Genomic DNA, 24924 nt, shown 5'->3' with positions numbered 1-24924 from the left:
TCAGGATCCTCACAGAACTGGTTGATTATAGCCACAAATTAGACAAATATATGAAGGCGAAACTAATTGAAATGAATGGAATTGCACAGGACACCAATAGCAATGAAAAGGAAACTGGGACTCAAATCAATGGAGTGGACCAGAAGAAAGCAAATAATGGCCAAACAGAAAAGAGTCAGGAAGCAAGAATTCAAAGAAATGAGGAGAGTCTTAGGAACCTCCAGGACATCTTTAAACGCTCCAACATCCGAATTATAGGGGGACCAGAAGGGGGAAAGGCACAGCCACCAGTGGAAAACTTATTTGAACAAATAATAAAGGAGAATTTCCCCAATCTGGCAAAGGAAATACACTTCCAGGAAATCCAGGAAGCTCAGAGAGTCCCAAAGAATTTGGACCCAAGAAGGAACACATCAAGGCACATCATAATTACATTAGCCAAAATTAAAATGAAGGAGAGAATCCTAGAAGCAGCAAGAGCTAAGGGGACAGTCACTTACAAAGGAGTCCCCATCAGACTGTCAGCAGATTTCTCAAAAGAGACCTTACAGGCAAGAAGGGGCTGGAAAGAGGTATTCCAAGTCATGAAAACCAAAGACCTACAACCAAGATTGCTCTATCCAGCAAAACTTTCATTTAGAATGGAAGGACAGATAAGGTGCTTCTCAGATAAGATCAAATTCAAGGAGTTCATCATCACCAAGCCCTTATTATATGAAATGTTAAAGGGACTTATCTAAGAAAAAGAAGTTAAAGAAATATGAACAGTGAAAGGACAACAAACTCACAGTTATTAACAACCACACCTAAAACAAAAGCAAACTAAAAGGACAGCTAGATCAGGAGTGGAAACATAGAAATGAAGATCTCAAGGAGGGTTAGCAACAGGGGAGTGGGAGGAGGAGATGGGGGGAGAAGGTCCAGAAAATAAGTAGCATAGACAGTAGATAGAAAATAGATGGGGAGGCAAGAATAGTATGGGAAATATAGAATCTAAAGAACTTGAGACACATGGTCATAAACTAAAGGGAGGGTAATGGTGGGGACGGGGAGGGTAGGGTGGAGGGGAATGAAGGGGGGAATAGAACAACTGTAACAGCATAATCAATAAAAAAAATTTTTAAAAAAAGAAAGGAAAATAAACTACTCAATCAGAAACTCCAGGATGAGGCGGGTTAGGACAGAGGAAATCCTTATTTTAACAAGCCTTCCAAGCACGTCTGATACACACTAAAGTTTGAGAACTACTGAGATAAATTGTTAACTGAAAAATTCTGATTACATTATGGAAGTTGGTTTTTTTTTTCATTTAATCTTTTTTTCCATTACCATTTAGTCCTCTTGCTCCCCTCCCCTCAGCAGTCACAATACTATTTTCCATGTCCATGAACCCTTTCTCCTTTTTACTTAATCCCTCCAACCCCTAACCTCCCCCTACCCCTACTATCTGTCATGTGCTCTATGAGTCTGTCTCTGTTTTAGTTGTTAATTCACTTATTCATTAGATTCCACATATGAGTGAAATCATATGGTATCTGTCTTTCTCTGACTGGCTTATTTCACTTAGCATAATGTTCTCCAGGTCCATCCATATTGTTGCAGTGGGTTTGCCATATATGGTCTTTATTGTGTTTAGGTATGTTCCCTTTATTCTCACTTTGCTGAGAGGTTTTTTTTTTTTTTTATCATAAATGGGTGCTGGATTTTATTGAAAGTTTTTTCTGGATCTATTGATATGATTGTGTGGTTTTTATCCTTTATTTTTTTATGTGGTGAATTACATTTATTGATTTGCTAATGTTGTACCAACCTTGCATTCGTAGACTAAATCCCATGTGGTCATGGCATGTGATCTTTTTGCTGCATTGCTGTATTCAGTTTGGGGGGGGGGGGTTGAGGATTTTAGCTTCTATATTCATCAGTAATATTGGCCTATAAATTTTTTTTGTAGTGACTTTATCTGGTTTTGGAATTAGGATAATGTTGGCCCCATAAAATGATTTTAGAAACCATCTCTCCCCTTTGGTTTTATAAAATACTTTGAGAAGGAGAGGTGTTAGTTCTTCTCAGAATATTTGGTAAAATTCACCTGTGAAGCCATTTGGTCTAGGGCTTTTGTTTGTTGGGAGTTTTTTTACTACTGCTTCAGTTCACTAGGTGCAGTCTGTCTGTTCAGACTCTCTCAGCTTTCTGATTTGTTTTTGGAAATTGTATGTTTCTAAGAACTTATCCATTTCATCCAGGTTGTCCAGTTTTTTGGCATATAGTTGTTTATAATATTTTCTTACAATGCTTTGTATTTCTTTCATGTCAGTTGTTATTTCTCCTCTTTCACTTCTGATCCTTACTCTTTTCTTTTTGATAAATATAGTTAAAGTTTTATCCATCTTGTTTATATTCAGAAGACCAGATCTTGGGTACATTTGTCTTTTGTATTTTTTTAGAGTCTATTTTGTTTATTTCTGCTGTAATCTTTATTATTTCCTTTCTTCTACTCACTTTGGGCTTTGTTTGTTGTTCTTTTTCAAGTTCCTTTAAGTGTAAAGTTATATTGTTTATTTGGGCTTTTTCTTGGGTTTTGTTTTTTTTTTTTTTGAGATAGGCCTGTCATGCTATGAATTTCCCTCTTAGGATTGCTTTCCCAGTGTCCCACGGATTTTGGATTCTTATGACCTCATTTTCATTTGTTTCAAAGTATCTTTCAATTTCTTCTTAATCTCATTGTTGACCCATTCATTTTTTCATAACATGTTACTTAGCTTCCATGTCTTTCGTGTATTTTTCAGTGTTCTTCTTGTGATTGATTCCTAGTTTTCATACCATTATGATTAGAGAAGATGCTTAATATGATTTTAATCTTCTTAAATTTATTGAGAGTCTTTCTGTATGTGCACTTAAAAAGTATATATAGTCTGCTGCTTTGGGGTGAAATGCTCTGAAGATATCAGTTAAATCTATTTGATCTAGTTGTGTCATTTAAATCTTCTGTCTCTTTGTTGATTTTCTACCTGGAAGATATACCCATTGAAGTTACTGGGGTGTTAAAATCCCCAGCTATGACTGTATTAATCTCAATCTCTACATCCATCAATATTTGCTGGGGAAAAACATGCAAAATTGTGAACTGAATGTCTTTAAAAATCTTAAAACTTAAATCTCTTATCCATGATTGGGAAACTTAGTGTTGAAAAGATGTCAATTTGCCTGAATCAATATATACATAGAATGCAAAAAAAACCCAAAACATTTGCTTCACATATTTGGGTGCTCCTATATTGTGTGCCTAAAGGTTTATTAAGGTTATATTCCTCTTGTTGGATTGTTTCCTTTATCGTTATGTAGTGTCCTTCTTTGTCTCTTATTGCATCCTTGGTTTGAAAGTCTTTTTTGTCAGATGTAAGTACTGCTATCCCAACTTTTTTTCTTTCCATTTGTATGGAATATCTTTATATTCCATACCCTTTACTTTTAGTCTGTGTGCATCTTTTGATTTGAGATAGGTCTCTTGGAGGCAGTGTATATATGGATCTTATTTTCTTTTTCATTCAGCTACCCTCTGTCTTTTGGTTGGAGCATTTAAGCCATTTACATTTAAGGTGATTATTGATAGGTATATAGTGACATTTTATTGTTATATTGTTTTCCTCTTTTTTTCTTTTTCTCTTTTTTTTTTTTTTTTCTTCTTCTTAAAGCAAGCCCTCTAACCTTTGTTTCAGCACTGGTTTGGTGTTAACAAACTCCTTTAGCCTTTACTTGTCTGAGAAGCTCCTTATTTCTCCTTCGATCTTAAATGATAGCCTTACTGGTTAATGTAGCCTTAGTTGTAGGTCCTTGCTTTTCATCACTTTGAATATTCACATCACTCCCTACTGGCCTGAAATGTTTCTGTTGAGTTCAGATGCCGGTCTAATTGGTGGTCTGTTGTAGGTAACTCCCTGCTTTTTTCTCGCAGCTTTTAGGATTCTCTCCTTGTCTTTCAGCCTTGTCATTTTAATTATGATGTGTCTCAATGTAGGCCTCTTTGAGGCCAACTTGTTTAGGACTCTCTGATCTTCCTTGACTTTTGTGACTTTTTCCTGCACCGGATTAGGAAAGTTTTCAGTCATTATTTCTTCAGATCAGTTCTCCATCCCTTGCTTACTCTCTTTCCCTTCTGGTATTCCCATGATGCTGATGTTGTTGGCTTTTGCATGGTCCAAAATGTTTCTTAAGCTCTCCTCATTCTTTTAATTTTTTTTTCTCTCTGTCTGGGTGCTTTTTTCCTATCTTGTCATCCAAAACTGATTCTGTCCTCTGCTTCATCTACCCTACTGTTTATTCCTTCAAGTGTATTTTTTTCCAGCTATTGCATTCTTTATTTCTGACTGTTCCTATATTATGGTTTCTATGTCTTTTTTACACTGTTAGCTATCTTTATAACCATTACTCTGAACTCTCTTTCTGTTAAATTGCTTGCCTCCATTGCATCTAGTTTTTTTGGTTAATTCACTTGTTCTTTCTTTCATTTGGGGTCTGTTTCTTTGTCTTCCCACTTTGGCTGCTTTGTTAAACTAATCAGCCACTTAGCCAATCAGGTGTTAATCTAATCAAGCAGTCAGGCTTAAACACCCTGGGGGTTGGGCAAAATAATTTCTGAGGGCAGGGGTTTTGTGTCCCCTTGGGCAGTGCCATTCAGAGAAGAGTGGTCTGCCTAAAAGTAATGGCTCCTGCAGTACAGGGGATGACTCGGTATAGGGATCCTGGCAGCTGTTCCTTCGGTAGTCTCCCCAAGCCACCAACCCCAGACTCTCCTCAAGCAATCCTAGTCCACTCTGCCCTCCCTCTGCTGGAGCCCAGGGTAAGTGGCTACAATGAAGTTTTGTGCATTGGCTTGTTAAGAGGCTCTCTGCATCTCCATCTGTCTCTCCCTGGCAAACAGAAACCTTCCTGCTTTTCACAGCTGGGTGTTATCTTGGTTTCCTTCCACCTCTGATGCTATAGGCTGGGGAGCCCAGGTTGGAGTTTAGAGCCCACCCTTCTCAGAGGGAATCCCCTACCTGATGAAATATCCCTTCTGCACTCCACCTGCCCCCCTTGGGAGCCCAGACAGCCCTTTCATGTCTCCTGTGCACTGCCTACCAGTCTTATTGTGATGAAGTGGGTTTTCCTGCCTATCGGTGGTTATAAGGCTTCTCTCCAGCTAGGGTTTAGTTGCTTATTCTGGATGATATCTCTACAATTTAGTTCCAGTTCCAGATTGATCTTGGGAGGAAATTAGTGTAGCTTCCATTTACTCCACCACCACCTTGGATTCCTCACCTATGGAAGTCTTTTAAAGTTATATTTAAACCAACTGTATTCATAGTTAAATGGAAGAAAATTCAATTTTGTGAAATCCTTTTCTCCAAACCTGTATTCCAGTACTATTTTTAAATACTGCTTAGATCCTTAAGGTTTCTATCACAGCCACATTACCCATTAGTGGTACGTTCCTACTATTTCTCAACAGAGTATGTGCCATTGGCATTTAGTAGAGAAATGCACTTTGTTTTTTGTTTTTAAGAATGGAAAAATTAAAACACTGAAAATTCCATTATTTTTTTTAAAACGTTCCTTCTTGAATACTGAGAGTGAGAATTTCTAATATCTGTGATGAGTGGTTACCAACAGAACTGAAACAAACCCTATGCGTGTTGTCTAATTTAATAATATCTTATGATCTGTCTTCCTTCATCTTCCACTCTGCCTCAGTTTTATGGTGCAATAATTAATTCATCAAGTATTATTTTTGCCTTTTATGTACCTAGCACTATGGTAAGACTAGTAATAATTTATTCATAAGGAAAATATTGGTAGAAATTAGGTTATTGTTAAAATTCTATTTAACAACATTATGGTTGTAGCTATTTAATATTTTGGGGAAAAATGCACTGGTAATTCAAAATGAACGGTACACCTAACTCATTCTCCTTGTCTCTCCAAGTGTACCGACTAGCATATCTTCGACTAAATACCCTGTGTGCACGTCTTCTGTCTGACCACCCAGAACTAGAACATATCATCTGGACTCTTTTCCAGCACACACTGCAAAATGAGTATGAACTCATGAGAGATAGGCATTTGGACCAGGTAAGAAAAGAATACACTTCACCTTCTCTTCTTCTACTTATTTGTTAACTACTTATGATTTTTTCTTTTTAAAAAATTTTATTAAATTTATTGGGGTGACATTGGTTTATAAAGTGATACAGGTTTTAAACGTACAATTTTATAATACATCATCTGTATATTGTATAGTGTGTTTCTCACCCAAAGTCAAATCACCTTCTGTCACCATTTATTTGATTCCTTTTACCCTTTTCTACATTTTTCCCACCACTCTTTCCCTCTAGTAATCCCTTTACTGTTGTCTGTGTCTATGAGGTTCACTTTTATATCCCATAGATGAGTGACATCATATGGTTCTTGACTTTTTCCCTCTGACCTATTTCACTTAGCAGGATATTCTCAAGATTCATCTGTGTTGTCACAAATGATAGTATTTCATCTTTTCTTATGGGTGAATAGTATTCCATTGTACATGTACCACATCTTCCTTATCCAGTCATCTTCAGGACACTTTGGTTGTTTTCATGCTTTGGCCATTATGAATAATATTGCAGTGAACATAGGGGTGCATATATCTTTATGAATAAATGTTTCCAAATTTTGGGGGTAGATATCCAGAAAAGGGATTGCTGCATCATATGGTAACTTTTTTTTCAGGACACTCAATGCAGTTTTCCAGGTTGACTATACTAGTTTACCTTCTCACAAGCAGTGAATGAGGGTTCCTTTTTCTGTACAACCTTTCCAACACTTGTTATTACCTGTATTGTTGATAACAGCTTTTCTAACAGGTGTGAGGTGGTATCTCATTGTAGTTTTGATTTGCATATGGCTAGTGAAGTTGAGCATCTTTTCATGTTTTTTGGCCATTTGTATGTCTTCTTCAGAGAAGTGTCTGTTTATATCCTCTGCTCTTTTTTCAATTGAATTTTTTATTTTTTATTGTTGAGTTATATGAGTTCTTTATATATTTTGAATATTAACTCCTGTTTGGAGATATTGTTTGCAAATATCTTCTTCTGTTGATTGCCTTTTTGTTTTGTTGTTGTTTTCTTTTGCTGTACAGAAGCTTCTTAGTTTTATATAGTCCCATTGATTTATTTTTGCTTTTAATTTTCTTTTTTTAAGGTAAAAAAGTGGATATCCTAAGTTATGAGGAAAGGGAAAAGGGATACTACCTCGACAACTAGAAGTATCTGTTCCTCATAATTGTGCTGCAAACTGTGAAGTTCAGTTTGTCAGTTTCCTGGTTACCTACTTTTGGATACATCAGTCCTGAGAGGACTCTTTTGGGAACTGAAATGTCACTCTAAGTCATCAGAGAATCAGTGTTCTGTGCCTTACTTTAGGGTGCCCTAGAAGGATATGGCTCAAGTGAAATGATATGAGGTGGGGTGAAATTCACTGCCTTAGTACAGATGTGGGATACAGTTTGGTGATCCAGTGGATATATCTGAGTGATTTCTGAACTCTACATTTTTCTTATCTATTATGTCAATAAAACGTATATGATAATATGTAATTGAAGGGCATTTTAACAGAATCAGGCATTATTTAAGAAAGTATTTACCAGCTTAGAGTTGGCACACACATTTTTATTGGCTGTAAGGATTTTATTTTTATACAAGTCTGTCCAGTGCTGAAGTTCAAACAACCTATTTCACAGGTTTGAGCAAGGGCCTTTGAAGAGTAGCCTTTTTGCCCATTGGTAGCTTGCTACGAGCAGTTTCCTTGGCAGCCAGCCCTGGTGCTCTGGGGTCTAGAACTTCGCAAAATGCTAAGTCAACAGGCACCTTAAGAATGCTACTGATGGGAACAGGCATTTGGGAAGCTGCTACCTTTTTTAGAGAGCTTCTGGGGACATCTTAAGAAAAGATCAAATTCAAATAAACTAGATCAGTTTGTAGACTTAATATATATTTACTTTTTGGCTATATTTTATATTTTTGCTGTTATTCTTACAAATAAGAGCCTGGGAGTATTTCAGTAACTCTACTTACTTAATAAAGTGAAAGATCTTATAAAATTACTGAAGACATTGTTTGTCATAGGTTATTCTATGTTGTGATAAACTAGATTTTATTTCTAGCATTGCAAAAAGCAGGAGACTTAAGAACCAACTGATATAAAACAGTGCCTATTGAATGACTGAATGAACTAACAAATGAATGAGTTAATTTACAGAGAACATTCTCTCGTATGTTTCTTTTTCCTCTCTGTAAACAGGATAATAAGAATATTCTTTTGTTAACAGATTAATTGAGATATCATATGCCATACCCTTATAAAGTTGTATAGTTCACTGGTTTTTAGTATATTCACAAAGTTGTACAGCCATTACCAAAGTCAATTTTAAAACATTTTGTTTTCATCACATCAAAAAAGAAACCCTCATACCCTTTGGCACTCACCCTCCTATATCCCACCATCTCCAGCTCCAGGCAACAATAATCTACTTTCTATCTGTATAGATTTGCTTATTTTGGACAGTTCTTACAAATTGAATCATATAATATGTTATCCTTTGTGTCGGGCTTCTTTCACTTAATACAGTGTTTCATTGTTCTAAGTACATTGTTCATCTGTGTTATAGCTTTTATCAGTATTTCATTCCTTTTTATTGCCAAATAATCCATTGTGTGGATATATCATGTTTATCTTTTCATCAGTTGGTGTACATTTGGTTTTTACTTTTTGGCTATTGTAAGTAATGTTACTATCAGCATTCATGTACAAGTTTTTATGTGGACATATGTTTTCATTTCTCCTGGGTATTTACCTAGGCATGGAATTTCTGGGTCATATGGTAACTCTATGTTTAACCTTCTGAGGAATGACCAGATTACTTTCCAACATGGCTATACCATTTTATGTTTCTACCAGCCACATATGAGGTTGCAGTTTCTCCACATCCTTATCAACCTATTTGCCTTTTTTTAATATAAGCATCCTAGTGGATATGAAGTAGCTGTCTCTTTTATTTACATTTCCTTTATAGCTAATGATGTTGATTAATAATCTTTTCATGTGCTTATTGGACATTTGAATATCTTCAGTGGAGAAATATCCTTTGTGTATTTTTAAATTGAGTTGTATTTTTATTATTGAGTTGTAAAGGTTCTTTATGTATTCTACATACAAGTCCCTTATTAGATATGTCACTTGCAAATATTTTCTCCCATTCTCTGAGTTGTCTTTTCACTTTCTTGATGGTATCCTTTGAAGCACAAAAGTTTTTAATTCTGTTGGTGTTCAGTTTAATTCTGATGGTGTTCTATATTTTTTTTGTTACTGGTGCTTTTGGTGTCATATTTATTAAACCATTGCCAAATCAGAGGTCATGAAGATTTATCCCTAATTTTCTCTTACATTGAGATTTTGTTCCATTTTGTGTAAATTTTTGTATATGGTGGGAGTTAGGAATCCAACTTTACTCTTTTGTACTTGGATACCTGTTGTTCCAGTACTATAACTTGAAAAATCTTTTCTTTCACTGTTGAGAGTTGTTGAAAAATCAATTAACCATAAGTCTGTAAATGTTTATTTCTGGTCTCTTCTGTTTCATTGATCTATATGTCCCTTCTTATGCCACTACAACACTGTCTTGATTACTGCAGCTTTTTAGTAAGTTTTGAAATAGGGAAGTGTGAGTGCTCTAATTTTGCTCTTTTACAAGATTGGTTTGACTGTTCTGAAGCTTGCATTTTTATATGAATTTTTGGACTGGCTTGTCAATTTCTACAAAGAAGCCAGCTGGAGTTTTGATAGGGATTGCACTGAATCATAGGTCAGTCTGAGGAGTACTGTCAAAAACAACATTGTCTTGCAGTCCATTAATATGTGATGTATTTCCATATATTTAAATCTTCCCTAATTTCTTTCAACAATGTTTTTTAAAATTTTTTAGAGTACAAGTCTTACACTTCTTTTGTTAAATTTATCCCTAAGTATTTTGGGTTTTTTTTTTAACACTACTGTAAATAGAATTGGTTCCTTACTTTCTTTTTCAGATTGTTCATTACAAGTGTATTGAGATACAATTGATTTTTGTATATTGATCTTCTATTTTACAACCTTGCCAAAGTTGTTTATAAGTTCTAATAATTTTTGGTGGATTCCTTAAGATTTCAATATTGGAATCATGTCTTCTGTGAATAGAGATCATTTTACTTCTTCCTTTTCAATCTACTAGTCTTTCATTTTATTTATGTACTAAATTGCCTTGGTTAGAGCTCCCAATACAGTGCTGAATGAAGTGGTGAGAAGGGACGACACCCTCTTTTTGTTTCTGATCTTTGGGGAAGGCATTCATTATTAATGAAACATTAAATCTGTTGTTAGCCACAGTGTTTTTTTATATATGCCCTTTATCATGTCAAGGAGTTTTTTTCTATTTCTAGTTTATTGAGTGCTTTTATCATGAAAGTATGTTGAATTTTGTAATTTTTTCTGTATCTATTGAAATGATAAATGTTTTTCTTCTTGTATTGATACCTAGGATATTATTACATTAGTTGAATTTTAAATGTTAAACCAGCCTTTCCTTTCTAGAATGAATCCCATTTAGTCACAGTATATCAACAATGCTGCTGAATTCAACTTGCTTTTATTGAAATTTTTTATATTTGTAATCATAGAGATGTTAACAATTTTCTTATGATGTATGGCTTTGGTATCAGAGAACTAATAGCCTCATAGACTTAGTTGGTAGTGTCCCCTCCTCTCTACTTTTGGAACAGTTTGTGAAGAATTGATATTTATTCTTCAATATCAATTGGTAGAATTAACCAGTGAATTCACCAGTGAAGCCATCTGGGTTTGGGCTTTTGTTTGTGGAAAATTTTTTATTGCTAATTCAAGCTTAGATCTTCTTGAGTCAGTTTTGGTAGTTTGTGTTCTTCTATAAATTTTTCTATTTTGTCTTAGGTATCTGTATGTTTAATATAATTATTCATAATATTCCCTTATAATCCTTTTATTTCTGGCAGTAAGGTTGATAGTAATGTTCCCAGTAAAAGTTTTTTAGCAAAAGGTGAATTATTGTGTAAAACCTAAAAATATGTATATTTTACCAGATATTTGGATGTATAAATTCTAATATATTGGATTTTTTAAAGTAGACATTTATTGCCTTTTGTTTCTACTGCCTTACTGTAGGGCTAAGGATTTCCAAAGAAATTAGCTTTCTGGAATCAAAAACATTTTTGTGAGAGGTGCCTTAGGTAAAGTGTTGGAGTAGAAATAAAATGTGAATTAGCAAAGAGAATACAGAATGGCCTTCTAAATGGCAGGAATAGGAGGATTGGGGCTGGTAGGATGCATGCATAGGAATTGTTAGCAATAGTAGATGTGAGCAAGAATGTTTCAGAAAATATGAACTAGGTAATAAAATTCATACAAATTAAGAAAGTTTGATGTTTTAATGTCACAGGGAATCATTTAAAGTCTTGTTTTTGCATTTAAAAATATTATTTGAAATGTAAGATGCATATAGAAAAATCCATATATCTTAAGGGTGCACCTTAATGTAAATTCATCACCTGAACTCACCCATATATATAGCATCCAAATAAAGAAACAGAACATTATATACGGCCACACCACCCTGAATGCTCTTGATCTCCCCTGATCTTGGAAAAAACAGAACATTATCAACAGTACAAGAGTCTCTCTGATCCCCTTTTATTATTACATCTCCCTTACCACTACCATCAAATGTATGAATATTATTTTATCTAATAGTTTGATCCTTTTCACACTGGCTTTTTTTTAAAGTGCTAGTTACACAGCTAACTGATTCCAGTTTCATCTATCTTCTGGGCAATATCTAAGGGATGGGAGCAAAAGTTAGGATTATTCACAAACCACATGATCAAGGGTTGACTGTTTACATAGAATTTACAATTCACATAGTTCTTTAAATAGAATTGGGGTTAAATACTTCACATAGACTTTCAAACTGAGCTCAGGATGGGAAAAGATAATTCTTTAGGAAATTGAATTTCTATGTTAAGGTAAAAAGAAAGATAAGTGCTTTTTAGAACATGCCCATGTTACAAAATTCTGACTATTTTCACATTACATTTATTTATTAGATTATGATGTGTTCCATGTATGGCATATGCAAAGTAAAGAATATAGACCTTAAATTCAAAATCATTGTAACAGCTTATAAGGAACTCCCTCATGCTGTTCAGGAGGTAAGTAATTGTCCATGGTAATAATTTTGGGGGTTATATCCATATCTGTAATGTCGGTAACTTCAGTCATTAATTAGATCATATAGTCTAACCTTATATAAATTCACATATTAATTTTTTACTTTTATATTAGTGGTTAGTTATTTGTAACTAAAATAGAATTGGAAAATTAATGCTTTTTAATACACAAATTTATATTATCTAGTGAATAAGGAATACTATACCGCTGCAATAACCCAAGCCTAAGAAAGCATTTTCAGATTATTTTTTTCTGTATGATATGTGTTTCTTACTGTTGAAAAGTATTATGAACTATTAAAAAAAGACAAAATCTAAACATAAACTCCCAAATTCATTTAACAAGTATTTTTATTCTTCTTCCTCAGACATTCAAACGGGTTTTGATCAGAGAAGAGGAATATGATTCTATTATAGTATTCTATAACTCAGTCTTTATGCAGAGACTGAAAACAAATATTTTGCAGTATGCTTCCACCAGGGTATGTTAAAAGTGTCCTTTGTTTGGAAAAATCTAATTATAAAACAACAGATCTCACTAAGACATTAAATAAATAATCTGCCTCTGCTTTTGCTCTAGCCCCCTACTTTGTCACCCATACCTCACATTCCTCGAAGCCCCTACAAGTTTTCCAGTTCACCTTTACGGGTTCCTGGAGGAAACATCTATATATCACCCCTGAAGAATCCATGTAAGATTTCAGACGGTTTGCCAACACCAACAAAAATGACTCCAAGATCAAGGTTTGTGTTTTATCTTTAAAGAAGTGCTAAGAAATAAGAGGGGATTATTTTGATTCAAGCATAAAATCATAAAGCTTTCTTCATTTAAAATAAGCTATATTCTGGCATCCCTAATTGGCTTATTTATATTAAGTGACATGATAATAATTTGTGAGGAAAGAAAGATCATTTGCTTAGTTAGGTAGGTTTGCAAATTTAGTCATCAACTTTTCTGGATGCTGGGGTCTGTTTTTTTTTTAAACAGTCTGAGAACCAGTTGGTAATAGGTTTCAAATCATATTTTTGTTAGCCAGGCTACTAAACAAAGAGATTACTTTTGGTTAGTATTTTTTATTCTGTAGTTTATTAAATGTCCTGTAAACTCTTCTGTGGAATTGTTCTTCTTGCTACTATAAATTGTGGATGGCTGATTAAAGGTAGATGACTAAGTCTTTAGAAGTTCATCCCTAATTTCCTGTGGCTTCCTTATTATCAGCATGGGCAGTTCTCTGTGTCCACCTCAGAAAGGTGTTATAGATCAGGGATATAATGATAATGAAGCAATTTTAAATGTTAAGATGAAAGATTATGGCCCTGGCTGGTGTTGCTGTGTGGAACGAGCACTGGCCTGTGAACTGAAAGGTGGCCGGTCAATTCCCAGTCAGGGCACATGACTGGGTTGTAGGCTGTTCACCAAATGGGTGCATATGAGAGGCAACCGATGGATGTATCTCTCACACATGATTGTTTTTCTCTCTCTCTCTTTCCTCCCTCCTTTGCCCTCTCTCTAAAAATAAAGTCTTTAAAAGAAAGAAAGATTCTATGCAGCTATAAATCATTATATTATATTTCATGTCCAACCACAACTGCTTTCTGGCTTTGAAGTGCCATGGCCTATTTGAAACTGACTATTATATAAAGTGGGAGGCAGATTAGCAAGAATACTTAATGTAATCTCATCTCAGAAATTGTCAGCCCATACAGTTGTACTTAGCAAGAAAAGAAGACAAGGAGAGGGAAGATATTAACTCCTTAGAAAATATTAATATTTGTGTGGTGTGCTTACTCATCATACAACTTAAAACTCCACAGGAAAAGATAAAATAGAAAATAATTGGCAAATGATATAAATGGTCTTGTGTCTCATCATACCATCCTTTGTTTATTTTTTTAGTAACTATGTACTAAAATCTACAACTTACATTATAAGCTGGTAAGATGCCATACCATGTCTATTTAATTTATACAGTCCCACATTTCAACATGAAAATGTACCCCAGAGTAAACTTTTAATAATGATATTTAATCTATATTGTGCTGATAATAATGGCTATTTGCTGATCCTAGTGAAAATCACTTCTGTGTTAGCAGGGGTCCTTTATTAGCAGAAAAGTCACATGAAATTCCTGATAAATCAGGAATTGATCAAGCATTAAGACAGCATGTTTTGTTTAGCAGTTGATTTTTTATTGTATTTTTTCCAGTACCATCTATCCCCCTTACACTCTCTTCCACCTTCACCCACCCACACCGTAATCACCACACTGTTGTCCATGCTCATGAGTCCTTTTTCTTTTTCACTTGATCCCTCCACCCCCAAGCAACCCTGCCTCCCACCAGAGGGGTCAGCCTGCTCTCTATGAATTTGCCTCTATTTTGCTTATTAGTTCAGTTTGTTCACTAGATTGTTATCACTCTGCTTATCTAGCATATTTAGGTATTCTGGTTAATCAAATATGTAGAGATTGATAGCTACTTATCAAGGAATTGGAGGACAATAAAATCTGTATATCTGTTATATGTGTATATCATCAAATCTTTGTTTTGTCAGCTAATGTTCTTCTTCAGCTTTATCATCAAAATCATGTATTATATAGTTCAAACAAGGCCAAACAGACTAATAGAGATTTCTGATTCTAGGATATAGGATAACTAGCCTTTATTCTATATATCAATATATATCCTAATTAGAATTGATTATTGCTTAATATCATGAATTTTTAATGAAAAATATGAAAGAAATTGTAATTGATAGCTTACCCATTGGTTTATGAAGAATTAAGTAGGCATAAACTTAACATTTTCTTTTACTCTCTTTAAATGTGGACAAAGGCAAAATATGCTCTTGCAGACATAGAGTTTTTGCTTTAAAAATCTAAGAGACCAGCTCAGTATATGACTAGACTAGTACTGTTAGATCAAGCCTTTAATGACTATGATTTATCAATGGTTCTAAGGGTAAGTGAAACCCTTGAGTTTGTATTTCTGATAATTCACCATGCTGAGTGTATGTTCATCTCTGCAAAGTTGTATATGATTTTTATTACTAATTTGTATTTTTTTCTTAACTTGACAGAATCTTAGTATCCATTGGTGAATCATTTGGGGTGAGTATTTTCTTTCTATGAAATACAGTGACATGCATGCGCTGTAACTATAAAAAGAAATTAAAGGGTTCTATAATTTGAATTTACAAGTGCTGTTATTTAAATACCCATCCCAAGCGTGTTCCATAGAATTTAGAAAATATACATATCAGAGTCAAAGTCAGATGTTTTATAAACACCTTTGAGATTATGTAGTGCATGTATGTGTGTGTACATACATTCATATATATATATCAACCTATCAGCTGGGGCTGCAGTTATCTCAAGGCTCAAATGGAAGAGGATTTCTTGCAAATTCATTTGTGTGGCTGCTGGCTGATCCTTCATGGCTATCTGCCCAAGCCATCAGTACCTTGCCACTTGAGGTTCTCCATAGGGCTACTCTATTTATACCAAAGCAGCTTGCTTTCGCTGGAGTAGGAAGTTTAAGAGAGGAAGGGAAGGAAAGGAAATAATGAGCAAGATGGAAGTCACAGTCTTTTGGTCACTAATATTGGAAGTGACATTCCAAGACAAACCTACATTCAAGGAGAGAACAATAACACAAGGGTGTAAACACTAGGAGCTGGGGATTAGTAAGAGCCATTCTAGAGTCTGTCTGTCATACTTCCCCAAGTAAAATAACTAGAGAAAGATAAAAGTTTGGATACTAAAAGACCAGGTGTTAAGACATATATTACAAACCATACAGTGCTGTGACATGTAGCTCAGGGTAGGCTACAGCTGTCAGGCTACACAAACGAGCTCACAGGCATAAGTGTAGTTGGATCTGGAGATGTAGAGAATAGGTGTGTCATACTTTCCTGCTTCCCATAACCTTTAAGAGAACTGATAATATGTTATTATATATACTTCCATATTTTAAAGCTAATAACTAAAAATCATCATAAATTTAATGAGTGCACAGGATTTACTTTCTGTCACATAAATGTGCTGTAAACATATTTTCTATCAGAACCTGTTTTAGCATTTAATTTTCTGGAAAATAAAGCATAATCAGCAAAGCTATTCCTCACTGTGAAATCAATCAGTCAAATCAGATTTAGTTTTTTTCCACTATTTTTTCCTTGTTACTGAATTTATTGGGGTGACACTCCTTAACAAAATTATATAGGTTTCAGGTGCACAATTCCACAGCACATCATCTGTACCCTGTATTGTGTGTTCACCACCCCAAGTCAAGTCTCTTTCCATCCCCATTCAGATTTAATTTTTATCAGAAAGGCTGGTCTCATTTTTTAGTTCAAGTGAACATGTTCATTCACCTCACTCTGTTTCTGAAATATATAGATAAGAAATAGAATTTTTCTACATGTTTCTCCTTTGCATAAAATAAGGTATTGTCCCCTCCTTTGGTATTTCTTAACAAAACATTCTTTGCTGTGACAGGATTCTCCTTTAGGAGATTAGCTCTCAAACCATCTCCAGTAATAATAGATGAACTCAAATTCTTAAGTCTTTTTGATATTTGATTTTTTTATTTTAAAAACTTTATGAATTAGCAGCATTTCAACAAATACTGTTATCAATGATAGTTTAGAATATACAAACTATATAACTTGTCAACATAGTACCCCAAAAGTGAGATTATTCTTCACTGGACACTTCATCTCATTAAATTCTTACTTCCTCTGGTTATGTTTGCCCTCAAGAAAAAAAAATATGACAAAAACTTTGGTCCAGAAAGCTGTTTCAACTTTATATGCTTCTGAGAAAGAGGTAGCCCAGGTTTGGTGTGTGGGCGTGTTCTGAAACTGAGGAGCTAGGACTTTCACAATAGTAGTCAGTGTTGTTGGTAGAAACATCTCATGGAAAGAGACAGGAAGAGTTAAAAAGAGTGGGTATTTAATTGGGTAAATTGTTACTCTGATTTTGAGGTTCTTCATTTGTCTCACTTGGTACAGTAAATCAAAAAGTTCAGATGTAGATATTACCTCTGCCTGATTTTTTACATACTTCAAACTACAATTAAGAGTTGGTAACTACCAAATGTTTGTATTTAAAAAATAAATACAGAATTCTGTAATTCATAGACTTCTGAGAAGTTCCAGAAAATAAATCAGATGGTGTGTAACAGTGACCATGTGCTCAAAAGAAGTGCAGAAGGAAGCAACCCTCCTAAACCACTAAAAAAACTGCGCTTTGATATTGAAGGATCAGATGAAGCAGATGGAAGGTAGGAGCAGTTTCAGAATGTTTCTCAGTAGATGAACTGGTAATCTGGAGAACTCAGAGTGTCAGCTCTCCTTTTAACTTCCACCAACCCCTTTCATGCCAGTTTTATTTAAAAATTGTTAGGATTACACAGTAGGTTTGGTTGTATCCAAAGAGTTAAAAGCACCAAAATATCATGTTTAAAATCTGATCATTTTTTATAAAATATTAATAAAATTTTACTTTTGATTAACATTAGATTTTAAAGTACTTACTCTTAAGAAATATCAGCTATTGTGTTTTATAAGACCACTGAAAAACTATATATGATCATAAATTTGTGACATTTATATTTTAGATGGTTTGTTTATAAACCTTTGAAATTAAAAGCTACTCACTAAAATAAGAGTATAAAATAAGTCATGTAAAACACTATAGTTATTGGGAATTTGATTTTTCTATTTATACATATTAATTGTAGAAGTACATATGAAATATTTTGCATTTTTTCATCTGCAGCAAACATCTCCCAGGCGAGTCCAAATTTCAACAGAAACTGGCAGAAATGAGTAAGTACTTACCATTTCACCTTATGTAAATGAAATTGTTTACATTGCAAAAGAACTTCTCACATTAGAAAAGAATAACTACATATAATTCCTTCTATTAGTGGACTTGCTCATGCATTTAAAGTATAATTTAATCAAGAATGTATTATTTACATGCACAAACATTTGTAGTTTAAATGTATCATGCAAAGTGAGGGTCATCTTGACCCTTTCTAAAATCTTTTGTGGAGAAACACTTAGAAGTAAAACCACTTGTTGAGCATTAATGGCTTTGGTTAGAAGCAGAACTTTAATGAGGAACTTGAGTGTTGGGTATAAGGAAAGGTTTTACAAACTTAGCATATATAAACATCATAACCCTTATTTAAAGAATAATCTTCTATTCTGCTAATTATTATTGAACTTTCCTAACTTGCAAGATTTCAAACTTTAAAACAGAAGTTCTCCATTACTGGAAATCAGAATTTTGATAAAAACCACCACTGATCATTTTTGAAGTTATACAGTGATATAAATTTGGATATAAATGTTAAAGCAAATGGAATTCCAGCCTAAGTTACTCTTAACACTATAAAAGAATAACCCAGGTATAGTAGGTGGAAAGTGCATCAACAAAAAGATAAACATGTGCTAACTGCTACAAGGTTGTCTTAGAGAGAGAGGTAGTTATGATAGTGAGTGTGACATTTCATGATAGTGTGGTGTGAGATCCATTAATAGGATAAAGAGCTAGGACTTGGAAAGAAGACAAACATAAATGAGTGTAGTATTAAAACTGTGATTCCTACGTTATAGGACATGTCAATAAGTAAATTATCAATTAAAGTGTGGCCTTTGAAAAAGAGGCTTTCTTTTAACATCTCTGTAGACATTAACTTTGAAATATAAAGAATTTAAAAGAATGATTTTGATTTTTTAAATCATTTTTCCTATGTGCATTAGTTTGAATTTTTCAATTAAAACTAAATATACCCCTGGCTGGTATAGCTCAGTGGATTGAGCGTGGGCCTGCGAACCAGAGTATTGTGGTTTGATTCCCAGTCAGGGCACATGCTTGGGTTGCAGGCCAGTTCCAGCAGGGGACCCATGAGAGGCAACCATACATTGATATTTCTCTCCTTCTCTCCTTCCCTTCCCCTCTAAAGCTAAATAAATAAAATCTTTTATAAAAAACCTAAATATACTGCCCTGGCTGGTGTAGGTCAGTGGATTGAGCACAGGCCTGTGAACCAAAAGATTGCGGTTCGATTCCATGTCAGGGCACATGCCTGGGTTGCAGGCCAGTTCCCCACAGGGGATGCACCAGAAGCAACCATACATTGATATTTCTCTCCTTCTCTCCTTCTCTTCCCTTCTAAAGATAAATAAATAAAATTTTTTAAAAAACTAAATATACCAAAAGTTTAAATTTTTTTGTTATAAATGAATCTTTTTGAATTTTATTTTGACTAAATACTCCTATTTTAACTTTTAAATAATTGTGTCATTTCCACCCCAGTATGTGAAGATAGAAATGAAGCTTATTACCAAAATCAGGCCTTGAAAACACATGGAAGCATTATGGAGCCCATAGATATAAACTATTAAGGGAGCAGAAAGCTGTAAAAACATGCATATTTTCTTAGAGAAGGGTTCAGTTGCTGTAGTGAACCCTTCTCTACAGCATTTCTACATTTTCTGTCCTCTACATTTTCTGAGGACACACTTAGCTATAGTGGTGAATTCCCTCTGCCCAGCTGAAATGCAGGGATTTGTGTAGCTGGAAAATTGGGGAGATTCAGCAGGAGTTTTAAATGGTGAAGCTAAGGAATTCTCTAGGCTCCTCTTCAGCTTCCTCAAAGAACCGCATTCAAAAAAAGATCATCAAATAATGCTAGATTACTCAGAGAGGAAGGGCCACAGGGAGAGATTTAGAATTTTTGTTTTCTTTCTTTTCCAAGTGTAAATATTCTTTGTTTCTTTATGAAGAGCTCCTGCCCACCACTAAAATCAAGTTAGAATTTTAAAATAATGTAAAAGAAATGTTCTGACAATGTAGGGGTAGGGGTAGGCGTTTCTCCCAGGGGACTAGGAGAAAAAGGGAAAGAGATTAAGCAAAAAATACAAAATAAATAAACCCTCAAAGACACAGACAACTGTGAGGGAAAGGAGAGTTAAATGATGATGGAAGGAGATTTGACTTTACAGTGGTGAACACATAATACAGTATACAAATGATGTGTTGTAGAACTGTACACCTGAAGCCTGTAAGTGGTCTGTGCATAAGGTATCCAGCCATGTCCTATGAAAAATAGAGACATTTATTGAAGAAGAGACAGGATACAAGCACTGTACATAGGGCAGTGACTCCTCAGTTCCCTTCAAAGTAGGCACCTTGGGACCGCACATAGTTCTCCCAGTCTCCATCAGCCGCCCCATTGTATTTTCCTGAATCTCATCAATGGTCTGAAATTTCTTCCCTTTTGAAAATGATTTTAGTTTTGGGAAAAAACAGAAGTTGCAGGGTGCCAAATCTGGGCTATAAGAGGGCTGAGTTACCTGGATGACTGGATGCTTTGCCAAAAAACTCTGCACAAGAAGTGATGCATGAGCAGGCACATTGCCATGATAAAGCTGCCAACCACTAGTTGCCCACAGCTGCAGCCTTCCAAATCATCCAAATAGTTTCCCCTCAGGAATGTTCAAGCTTAAAGCAAAATTTGATGCAGATTCATTGCTCTTCTTGCCCAGTCATTTTAAGTGTGACAGCCACACAGTAAATAAACATGCTCAGTCAGGAGTGTCTACCACCCCCTCTGAGTATTAGGGTGAAGTCATCATTGTTCACACATGTACAGTCCAGTCCACTCTCCTTGGCTGCCAGGTTACAAAGATGTCATGCAAACCATTCTTGTTATATTAACAATGGCTGGACTTTTTCTGGACAGACCTAATATATTAACCAATGTCTCCCCAATAAATTCAATAAAAACAAAGAAATGTTTTGTTCTTGCCTATGATGTAATAGTGTACATTTTAAATGTCCATTTCCACACTGAATGAGCTGTGAGATGATAGTCTTTGCAGTACCTGCAAGCCATCTCTAAACAAAAGGGAATTGCTAGTTTTGTCAAGAATATCACTCATTTCAGCACATCATTCTGGGCCAGCCCAGGATTCCGCTCTGCTCAAGTGTCAAACTCAAAACCCATCATCTCATTATCTATAGGACTGCAAAGTTGGGCATTCCTGGTAGTGTGTAAGACTACCTTCTGGGTTATATAAGAAAATACTAGGGTTTCTGGTTTTATCTCATCTACCTTTAATGTTTATTTGGAGTATGTGTGTTCTATAATTTATACACATATACATATTCATATATATGTACATATTTCGGTGGCACATGCTTGGAATAAATTTAACTCTAAGGATATTTGATTAAAAAAAAAATTGGAAACCACTGCTTTTGGAAGGCCCTGAGGTCCACTGATTCAGCATAAGCATAACACATATGGTAGCCTTTGCCAACTTACTAGAGCCATCAGTGTCATTAACAGTTCTTCATCTTTTTTCCAGCATCTACTCGAACACGAATGCAAAAGCAGAAAATGAATGATAGCATGGATATCTCCAACAGGGAAGAAAAGTGAGGATTGCATGGCTTTGGTGGCAGTGTTCACCTCTGGCTTCATTATCTCACAGATCTAACTGTATAACTCTCCCAGGTTCTGTTTACAGCCACATTTAATACCTATCTTCAACTCTCTCTGGATATAAAGTGCACAGGTGCAGGTGATTCCCAAGTCATTTGCAATGCTGTAGTTGATAGAATATACGTTGTTATTGTACAAGATTGAAAATGTTGTGTAAAACCTGCCATTTAAAAAGTTATAGCAGATATTTCTATTTTCAAAGGATGCCTGGGAGTGGGAGTCCCAACAACCCATGCCTGTCTGAATACTTTGTTTTCTCTTGTGGCATATGTGTGATATTTGCTATTATTTTTATTAATTTATATTTATTTTTTAATTTAACATAAACACCCTTAGAAAGTATATCTTGTCTTCCAAATACAATTTGGCTGACTGCCCCTTACCCAAATGATCCTGAATTCTTCATCTAAAACAGATATTAGAAACTAGAAAATAATTACAAATTTTTACATATTAGGTTTTAGTTTACCAATAGAACCTGATGTATTGTGTGTTTGTTTTATAAAGTTTAGCTTTTAAATACAAGCAGAAAGCAAACTATAAACATAGGATGTTGTCATACTACTGATACAGATTTCATACCTCAGGACTTCTAAGAATTTGATTCTTTTCTTCACCCAACTCATGCTTTAAAATTAAGGTTATTAATAGTATTCTTAGTTTTTATACCATTCAGATTACTGAATTCATACAGTATCCATCTAGTACTTGGAAGATGAAGTGTTCAGCTATGGGTTTGCTATAGAGGACCCTAATAACAGTATATACAAAGTATACTTTGTAATGTTTCTGGGTCCTGAAAAATCAAGATTCAAAGTAATTTTACTCTATAAATAAGACTGTTAACTATAAGAGTCTTAATATTTTTCTTAAAGATTCACCTAATTGCATATCAGCAATTATAGTGTTCTTCTTAATTTGGGAAGGTGTGTGTGTTCTCTGAAATGATACATGGCTTCCATGTATCTTTAGAGCCGGCATCCATCTATCATTTATTGATTTTAAGTGAGTATGGTCTAACACTGGCACATTCAAAGCCACATTATTTCCAGTTCAAAATTTCAAATATGTATTCAAAGGTCCTTGGGTTAGGCATTAATATTTCTAATATTTTGCAAATATTTTAAAATAGCTACATTGTAAAAGTGGTGCTTTCCCTCCTGGCACCTAAGGTGTATTTGAAATATCTTGTGTGATTAACTTATTTAGAAATGGTATAATTTAAAATAGATGGTATTTAAGACAGCATCAACAAGCTTTTAGGAAAATCACTTTGTCTAAACTCTTTGTAAAAAGAAATCTGGTCTAATAGAAAACAAAATTTTATTTTGTGCTCGAAGTTTCAAACTTTTTTTTTACAGTCATCTTGGTAACAAGGAACTAGAATGCTTTACCCCTTTTCCTCATTAATTTTTGCATGAATATTGTACAAATCAGTTAGCTTTTAGGTCAAGTGCTTACAGTATTTCTGAGCCTTTTGCTAGTAAGTTCATGTTAGAATTAATGCCTGAATTTTAGGAATTGCAGAGATAGCATATTAAGATTTCTTAAATAAGGCTCCAGATATAGCTTTATTGCTTTTTTGTATTGCTTAAAACTGCACATTTAATACTGCTATGTTACTATTTTCTACAATTAATAGTTTGTCTATTTTAAAATAAATTAGTTCTTAAGAGTCTTACAAGTCTGATGTGGTCTTTGTATTAAGTTCACTAATGTTCTCATATATATAAACTCTCTCACAGTATCTCATCTGTTCTTATTAACCTTTAATGGGTTTTATAGGCTGATGATTCCTAAATTTATTTTTCTAACCCTGACCTCTTCACAGAGGTCAAAGCTCTCTTAGCTAACAGAATTCTTTATTCCTACTCCTCTTCCCTGTCAACTTCTCAAAACATGAACCAAAATCAAACAAATAAACATAGCTTGTTTATTCTATACTAGTCTTTCCCCATTTTACTAAACACTTGCTTGAGCCCAAAACCTGAGTCATCTATTAACTCTTGTCTGGACCACTGTTAAAGACTTCTAACTGGTATTGTTTCTTCTCTTTCCTTTTTACCAGTCAACTCCATACAGAGCAAAAATGATCCCTTCAATTTGTAAATTGATTCACATTGCTACTCCGCTTGAAGTATTCACACTCCTTATTGTGGCCTTTGAGGTGGTCCCTACCTCCTTCTCCATCCTCACCTCACTTTCTCCTTGCTCACTATGCCTTAGCCACCCAACCTTTTCTGTAATGCCAAGCCTATCCCTACACCTCACTCAGGCTTTTACATTTGCTATTCCTTCTGTCTAGCTCTTTTTTCCCCAGAATTTTGCCTGTCTTTCAGGGATCAGCTCAGAGGACTTTCTTGATCACCCAGCCTAAAATCCTTACTCTGTATTCTGCTTCTTTCCTTCAACTATGTAACAGCATTTATTAGCATTTGAAGTTGCCTTACTTGACTCGCCTATGGCCTATTTTCCCATTTCTGCATCAGCTCCTCCCCAGATTGGAAGCAACCTGGCTAGTTTTATTACTTTAGCTCTGGTACCTAGAAGCCCGTGTATGTGTGTGTGGGGGCGGGGTGTAATTTCAACATTTTTCCAAGTATGCAGAAGCAAATAATACTCTCTTCTTCTTTTCAGATGCCATGTACTGAGTACATACTGAGTACAGATGCCATGTACTGAGTACGTACTGTATTCCAGTCATAGTTGTAAATGTGATGATACAATAACAAATAAATAAAACTAAAATCCCATCTTTGTGGAACTAACATTCTAAGTCTAGTTTCAGGGAAAGACAGCAAGTGAATAAGTAAATGTGGAATACATATGTCCAATTGTATTAAGTACCTTGGAGAAAGATATAGCTGGGAGGAGGACAGGGACTGCTGGTAAGGAAAGGAGTTTTAAATTTTTAAGTAGGGTAGTCAGGGAATAACTTGCTGAGGTGATATTTCAGCAGAGCCCTTAAGGAGGTGAGAGAGTGAGCCATGCGTGGATAGGAGTAAAACCATCCACAGAGATGAAAAGCCAGTGTTAGGAGGTAGAATGTGTGTGTCTGGTATGTTTGAAAAATAAGGAGTCATAAAAGAATTGA

At 34.8% G+C, this 24924-nt stretch overlaps 1 protein-coding gene across 4 annotated transcripts in view; it reads left to right on the top strand.

Moving 5' to 3' along the window:
• Positions 1-23499, top strand: part of RB1 (RB transcriptional corepressor 1) — a 315901-nt gene extending 292402 nt beyond the window's left edge. For 2 of the 4 annotated variants that reach the window (XM_037152038.2, XM_037152039.2), the window contains 8 exons: positions 5963-6108; positions 12183-12287; positions 12674-12787; positions 12886-13049; positions 15385-15415; positions 17449-17591; positions 18089-18138; positions 21694-23497. In XM_037152038.2, coding sequence (XP_037007933.2) covers positions 5963-6108; positions 12183-12287; positions 12674-12787; positions 12886-13049; positions 15385-15415; positions 17449-17591; positions 18089-18138; positions 21694-21767 — 827 coding nt within the window. In that variant the 3' untranslated portion in view covers positions 21768-23497. Of the gene's footprint in view, positions 1-5962; positions 6109-12182; positions 12288-12673; positions 12788-12885; positions 13050-15384; positions 15416-17448; positions 17592-18088; positions 18139-21674 lie in introns of all 4 variants that reach the window. The other 2 variants (XM_053665401.1, XM_053665400.1) reach the window with 2 other exon arrangements.
• Positions 23500-24924: the final 1425 nt, after the last annotated feature.

The sequence above is a fragment of the Artibeus jamaicensis genome, unplaced genomic scaffold (assembly GCF_021234435.1).
Source record: "Artibeus jamaicensis isolate MK-2021 breed Jamaican fruit bat unplaced genomic scaffold, CSHL_Jam_final contig_414, whole genome shotgun sequence".
NCBI lineage: Eukaryota > Metazoa > Chordata > Mammalia > Chiroptera > Phyllostomidae > Artibeus > Artibeus jamaicensis.
This window is presented reverse-complemented; position numbering and strand designations above follow the sequence as displayed.